Source organism: Ruditapes philippinarum, unplaced genomic scaffold, assembly GCF_026571515.1.
Source record: "Ruditapes philippinarum isolate M1 unplaced genomic scaffold, ASM2657151v2 ctg10151_1_1_1_1, whole genome shotgun sequence".
NCBI classification, from domain to species: Eukaryota; Metazoa; Mollusca; class Bivalvia; order Venerida; family Veneridae; genus Ruditapes; species Ruditapes philippinarum.
This window is the reverse complement of record NW_026867079.1, coordinates 1-8,143: the sequence shown is the minus strand read 5'-3', so window position 1 is coordinate 8,143 and position 8,143 is coordinate 1. Positions and strand designations below refer to the sequence as shown.

General features: G+C 32.8%; 1 protein-coding gene across 1 annotated transcript; it reads right to left on the bottom strand.

Moving 5' to 3' along the window:
- Positions 1-264: 264 nt before the first annotated feature.
- LOC132734767 (dnaJ homolog subfamily C member 10-like) lies at positions 265-7,184 on the bottom strand (the record flags this gene model as incomplete). Its single annotated transcript, XM_060721613.1, has 7 exons — positions 265-402; positions 853-927; positions 2,918-3,046; positions 4,207-4,408; positions 5,558-5,694; positions 6,253-6,408; positions 7,058-7,184. Coding segments are annotated over 7 exons (868 nt in total), but the record flags the coding sequence as incomplete, so codon positions are not given.
- Positions 7,185-8,143: the final 959 nt, after the last annotated feature.

Sequence of the window (8,143 nt, the reverse complement as noted above, 5' to 3'; positions counted from 1 at the left end):
CTATATGGTACAATATCATATAACAGTATATGGCAGAATATCATATAACATTTTATGGTAGAATATCATATAACACTATATGGTAGAATATCATATAACACTATATGGTAGAATATCATATAACACTATATGGCAGAATATCATCTAACACTATATGGTAGAATATCATCTAACACTATATGGTAGAATATCTTATAACATTTTATGGTAGAATATCATATAACACTATATGGTAATATATCATATAACACTAGATTCTATATGGAAGCAGATCATATAACACATGTTAAACAAATAATATATTAAATGACAAGGCATGGTATAAAATATGGTAGACTATCATATAACACAGATGTTGTATCACAATTCATCATGATCTTTATTATGTTTCACTTGTTTTCTCTGAAAGCAAAATGAAAATCTATAAATAGTTTTTCAAAGATGGAAATAATATGCAATTTAATAAACATTTTTTTGTTTGTTTGCTGAATTATCTGTCACACAGTATAGGTCATAAGTCAACTTTTCCAGCTTTACTGGTGGTGGAAGACCTCAGTTGCCCCTCTGTGCATTATTTCAGGCTTAAGCTGGCACCTGAGTAAAACCACTGACATTTCATTAGGTAGCTGGATGACAATACAACACAAAAGGTCATGTTATAATATAACACTGAAAAACATGTTATAATTTAACAAGATAATATAGAAATCATAAAATAAACTTGGCATACAAAGGGACAATACCCTTCTTTATTACCCCTCCCACTTTTCTATAGTCACCATTTGTAATAGCAATCTTGAGATTTTTTTCCTACACATATTAAAATAAAAATTTTGACTGATTTTTTCTTACCTTTGGTGTATTTTGTTTAACAAAATTAGTTATTTCTTCAGCATTTTGGCTTACAATATCCCAACCATATGCATTCTGAAATACCAAAAAAAAAAACAATTCAGCCCATTTTAAGATGTTTAAAACCTTTTCGTTTTCTTTATATAAAATACTTGTTCATATAAATGTTAAAGTACATGTATCTGTAATGATTACATCTATGTATCAGTTCAATAAAAACAAATGCTTTTCTTTAGCTTTCGATGTTTTGTCTACTTCATCAAAAATTGACATTTATAAAATACCAAATGAGCCGTGTCACGACAAAACCAACATAGTGGGTTTGCGACCAGCATGGATCCAGACCAGCCTGCGTCTCCCCGCAGTCTGATCAGGACCCATGCTGTTCGCTGTCAATTTCTCTACATGTTATAGATTTGTAAGCGAACAGCATGGATCCTGATCAGACTGCGTGGACGCACAGGCTGGTCTGGATCCATGCTGGACGCAAATGCACTATGTTGGTTTTGTCGTGACACGGCTCAAATACCAAATGACGCAATGTCTGTTAGACTATATGATAAACTGAACCTGATGTCAATGTGGCAATAAAAACTTTGTCAAATAAAATTTTATATATCCGTTTAATCTACACTGCACCAGGGCATTTCATTACAGTCCTATATTATAATTTAAAAGTTACATAATCAGATCAACAAGCTAAGCATTTCTCTAATATAACAATCTAACAATTGCAACAAATATTCAAAATGGCGTCAAATCATTTCTTTACAGTCTAAAACAGCTGTCCCATAACACACTACACTAATAAAGCCTTTCTTTACATTAATATTTCACAGCTTTACGGTAAAATAGCTCCATATAACCATATCTTCAACACAACATAAAACTTTTTATCGTCGATCAATTCTAAGACACAATCAAGATGTAGGGATTTGTTTTGCTTTTTATTATAGCCCATACTGGGTTATATTCCCGTATATTGTTTCCCAATCCACAGCAAAAAATTCCCAATTGAAAGTAACTAAATTAAGATACTGAATAAGATTTTTAAATTTTTTTTGAAAATAAGGGCTTCTTCACTATTATAGTACTTAAATCTGTGAGGATGCCATCCTAGACAGCGACTGTTTGCATTTATTTAATCACTGCAAATTTCAGTCATGATTTTTTCCCCCAATTTGTAACAAAACATCGCTAAATTCCCAATTCCATGGGTATGGGTCATTTTTCCAAAATCCTAGGATGCTAAATGTTGAATTTTTCTTTTCTTTATTATTGGATTTTACATCGCACCATCACAGTATAGGTAATATGGCGACTTTCCAGTTAAAACTGGTGGAGGAAGACCTCCGCTGCCCATCTGTGAGTTATTTCAGCCACAAACGGGAACCCGAGTAGAACCAATGATGTTCCGTAGGCTAGCTGAATAGCTTTTTCACATGAAAGAAACTGAACACTCTTGAGCAACTTGTACCTTCAGCTGTGGAAGGCAAGTGGTTTGAAGTCAACTACCTTAACCACAGACAATACTTATCGAGGATGACACATATATCTATATATATATATAAACCTCCATGAAATATTTCAGGCATAAAAAGGCACGCTTTGATTGTCAACCATCTACATTGAAATCTTCATTACATTAAAATCTTGTCTTTCTTGACTTGTTTGATTGGTTATACGGCACACCAACACAGTTTAGGTCATATGGTGCCGGAAGAGAAAAGATAATTTCGGCTAACCTCGGGTGTTACAAACTTCAAAGCAACACAAGGGGTTAAAACAACTAGACCTACTGTAGCTAAGAGATGCATAGATTCCAGTAATTTGAACCCATTTAGTCACCTAATACAATCACACAGGGATAAACAATGGCTGCAATTCTGATGCCTCAGACATTAAAGGCAACCCCTCAGCAACAAGGGGCAAAAGTTTTGTCTATCAAGATTCAAACCTTCAGCACTTAAGCATATTCAGGCAACCTTTTTCAACTCAGCAACTTTGACAAGTCATTCACACATGTTTTAAGTTTTGAGAAAAACTAAAAGAAATTTTGACTTACCTGGGGATTACCATTATTAGATCCAGTATAAAATCTAACAGTTGGATATGAATTAACACTGGCCTGATGACAGAGTTGTCTTTCCTGAGTACAATCTACCTTCCCTGCCTTAGCAGTACCTTCTATATTCTGTAATAATGTCAACATTTAAAGTTCCAAAACAATGTCAACAATTAAAGTTACAAAATAATGTCAACATTTAAAGTTACAAAAAATTATGTCAACATTTAAAGTTTCAAGGTATTATTTCATGCTTTCCAGTGTTTTACTGCAATATATTGGATGATTATATTCTGATAAACCACTAGTGAAATTTATCAAAAAATAATTTTTTTTACTGTAGCCAGACTATATCTGAATGCGGATGTAAAGAATATTATAACTAACTGGAATAACAGGCAAAACTAAATGCTGTCATCTGTAAATTTTGCTTTAAAGTTAGGAAAAGAAAGTCAATGTCATTATACATCATGTTAAAAATGTAAGAAAATTAGGGTATTTAACAGAACTATATTTCAAACATGATGATGTGCTGTCATGATGTCATAAAGGAGAATGTGCTATGTTAAATGGCACAATCAGTAAAAAATCACTTAAAAAGCGTGAAATAAAAAGAAAATTTATTTGCTTTACAGTCAGATAAAATTGAAATATATTTCATTTGTGAACACCAGTTTTTCTATTTTCACTCATAGCTAAGCCACTCATGAAAATACCGCATCTGGTGGTCACTCAGTGAAATATATTTCAATCTTATATGCAAAACAAACAAATATCCTCTATGTCAACATTTACAAACATTTACAGTGATGAAATAATGTCAACATTTAAAGTGACAAAATAATGTCAACATTTAAGTGAAAAAATAATGCCAACATTTAAAGTGATGTCAACATTTAGTGACAAAATAATGTCAATATTTTGTGACATAATATCCATCCATCCCTTTTTCAGGTCTAGAATAATCAATAATTGATAAATCATCGCTATTATATCTGTCATGTGTTGCTGTTTAGATCGGAAATGGTTAAACAGAAATGAAAGAAAAACTAGGTCATTCACTTTAAAAATTGTAAGAACATTTCAAGAATCTTAAACAGAGGGATGGCGGAGTATTGGAATAGTCACACTGGTTCTTGTTGCCATCATAGTGTATACATTTCTTAATCCATAATTAAATTGTTTCTTACATTCCATATATTTTCATTTTCCTTATTTGGAGTTGATCAGCTTAATTTAAATTAATTACTGACACAATATCTAAAATCAGTGAATTAAATGTGTCTTACATTAGCAACTTTTTCAAATTCTGGACGGAAAACTTGACAATGCCCGCACCAAGGCGCGTAAAAGTCTAAAATCCAAGCATCCGGACTAGATATAATTTTATTCTGGAATTTATTCCATGTTATAGTTTCTACTTTTGAAGGTAGAAATTCATATGCCCACGCCCGTAGTGACTCTGCGTCTCTATGCCAACCATTATATGTACTGAAATGAGAAAGAAAACATTCTATAATTGATAAATATTTATGTAGTCTTACTGTAAATAAAAGTTTTCCTGCCAAAAAATTCTAACATTAGCCAATACCACAGCAAATTTCTGGAACATTATTTTTTCAAAATCTTGGGCATCAGATTATTTAAAAATCACTGATCATTCACTGCTATGTACTAAATTCCGGTTTATAAAAAGTTAAAAATCATTGAATACCTAAGATTGTGAAAAATAACATTCAATAAATAACCGATTTATTACGATATTGGCCGATATAAGAAATTTTTTGTCGGAAAAGCATTGCAGTAAAGCTTCCTTAATTATTAACCAGATGAACAGTATAAGGCAAGGAATGCCATACAAAACAGCTTTGTTATATATGTCAAAGGGTGAGAAAAATGTGCAGCTTTAAAGGGACTTGAACCCGGGATCCTCAGCACACCAGTGCCCAGTTATATCGACTGAGTTATCAAGCCGCTTACACATCACCCCTCAAAAGTGAACATGTAAATACGCTGATATATAAATTAAAGTCGGTTAAAAGACATAGGCATATGAATTTATATGTACTGGTACTATAATTTGAACAGAGAGAAAGAGAGAGAGCTCTATTTAAGAGTACCTCTAAACTGATGATGCTAGATATTTAACTAATTTCAACCAATTGTTTCCTTGAACAAAAAACTTTACACTAATAGCTTAGTATTGGGTTTGTTCAAGGACCAGATTTGAGTGTTTCGATAAGCTCATAGCTTCCAACACAATCAAACTAAAATAAATTTGTAAAAACTTATTTCTCTCCTTTCCTGGTCTCAGCCCAGTATGAAAATCAAATGCAATTTTTGTATATTCATGTCTAACAATACTGTGAATTCACTTAATTTAATTGGCACAAATTTCCTGGTTTTGCCACAAAGAACATATTTAGTGTTTTTTTTAATTCACTGACTGTTTATTTCTCCAAAAGAGAAAATAAATAATATGAGCCAAAATAATCTTACAGAAGACGAAATAAAAATTTCCGTGGATCTTAAATTTGTTAATTGACCTATCCACGAAAACCACTAAAAAATGTTCCTCACAAATAATTATGATTTTACAGTTATATCTCGATTTTTTTCTCTCTCAAAACATGTACTCACAAATACGAGCCTCCTTTAGCCTTTGGTGGGTATAATCTAAGGTTAGGATATGATTGTACATGTTGACTAGAACATAAAGATTGCTCTTCCTGGCACTCTACCATCCCTACAAACACATTCTTCGTATCCTTTAACATCTGAAGTCAGGAAAAAAAGACATAAATTAATTAGTTTGAACAGCATCTAATTAAGCTCAATTACATTATAAAAACTTCAAAACTAGTAAAATTGGAATCATTAAATAACACTCTAAACAACATAATAGAATATGTCTCGGGTTCAGATTGATTGGGCATGGTTGGTCGAAGCTTCCATCCACATTACCCCTCTAATAAGGGCGCTCAAGCAGAAATCAACAATGCAGATGAGCTATTGTCGCTCCCCGAGTCGATTTCTTGAGCTAACCTTTAAAGCTGTAAAATAAGAAACACATGTTCATAAAGACAATATTGACATTAACCCACGATTAATCACTGGACTAAAAAGTTTTATCTTTAATCAGATATAAATATAATTGATAAGGAAGCAATATGCAATAATGAGAGTCTTGACATATCTTTGTTTCTTTGAAGACATCAATAACATCTTTATACCTTTAAATACATAAATTAGAAATTTAAACAATAAAGCTTCACATAATCACTGTTGACATGGCCCACACAACCATGAATAAAGCATAACCAATCAGATCTTACCTTGGCTAACCTTCTCCACTCTGGTGCTAACTGTTGACACGGCCCACACCACGAGGCATAAAAATCCACTAACCAGATCACATTTTCATCTTTCTGCAGAACCTGACTGTTAAACGAGCTTCTGTCTAACTTTATGACAGGTGGGTTCAATGTGTCCTAACAAATGAATAACCACACTCTATACAGATTTTTTAAAAACAAAAGTTGCTACTGGAATGGCAAAAAGATATGCATTGTGCTGTTTTGTTTGTTTGTTTGTTTATTTCATTTTACGCCTTTTCCCAATAGTATTTCATTCATATAGGCGGGTAGTTTCCTAACCATCGTTCCTGGAGAGTTACGCCAGTACTAGACAACCTTCCTCCGCGCTAAACTACCAAAGCATATCTCGGGGATCAATCCCACGCCAGGGAGGTAACTGGATTAGAAGTCATCAACTCTAACCCCTCGACCACGGAGGCGGTGCATTGTGCTGTCAAATATAAGCAACTAAAACAAACATAATCTTGCATTATGCCTATTCATTGAAAAAGTAACTGTATTTTTTTTGTTTTTGTTTTTTTTTTGTTGCTAATAACTAGATCTACCCACTTGTAACCAAATATGAAAATGACAAATGTAAATCATATGAATGAATGGTTCAAAGATGTATTTCTATGGATTGTTGTAATTAGTTCAAAGTCCTTTAACACAAAATGTTTTTTCCTATTTAGTTTACTAGGCAGATATCCTAACAAAAACATACGATTTGAAAATGTGTAAAATTCATTTGTGTAAATATAAATGTATATAAATGTTTGTATACCTGTATAAACTCGACGAGGGCGTGTTCATTATGGTTGCCATGGTATTGATGTGGAACAGACTGGTTATATAATATTGTTGTAGGGTATGATCTCACATTATACTGAAATATTATATATATTATATTACTTCATTACATACAGAGCCAGTGATATTCTTTTTTCCATTTTCATATCAACCTGTGGCTTTTTGAAAGGGAAAAATATAGCAAGATAAATTGTAAAAGGGGGAAATCTGAAATTAAATTCCAACAACTGAGAATTGAATTTACCCACACATTTTATAAAAAAATTAAATTTCAGACAATTTTTGGTACAAAGCAGAGGCCATCTATCGAGACAGCTTTCTGTCAATTAAATTATCAACTAGCTGATATGATTCAGCTGCTGTTAGGTCATTATTCTGGTTAAGAATGTGCACAGGTCATTTCAAGAGGAAAAATATAGCATTTTTAGGGGAAAATATAACTATTTAAGGCTAGGAGAAACAGCCTTTATACGGCTGTAAACTATAGGGGAAAGAATCATGGTGCTCAATAGATATTTATGTGTATATCTGTGATGATCTGTACACCGTTTTAGTAATGATAGGTCATCTGTACACTGGTTTAGTAATAATAGGGCATCTGTACACTGGTTTAGTAATAATAGGGCATCTGTACACTGGTTTAGTAATAATAGGTCATCTGTACACTGTTTTAGTAATGATAGTGTGGTGCCCAGACCCCTGCTTAGTGTTTCCAGGGCAGTCTGCAGCCTCACATTAACTCAGGGTTCGTTTTACACGGCCCAAGTACCAAATTATAAGTGAACACAGAAGAGATTTTGTAACTTAAAACTCTTTTAATTAAAATGTTATATAGATCAATTTATTTAAATATACATAGTCATGGATGCCTAAAGTCTCTTATTATTATTCCTATAGATGACCAGATTTCAGTAAACAAGTACCAGGTTTGGTACAATATAATGAGATACCAGATCTGGTAGTTACCAGATTGGGTACTATACCGGATTGGGTATTATACCAGATTTGGTATGAACCATTTCTGGATCAACCGTTTCTCTACACTGGCAAAGTAATAATA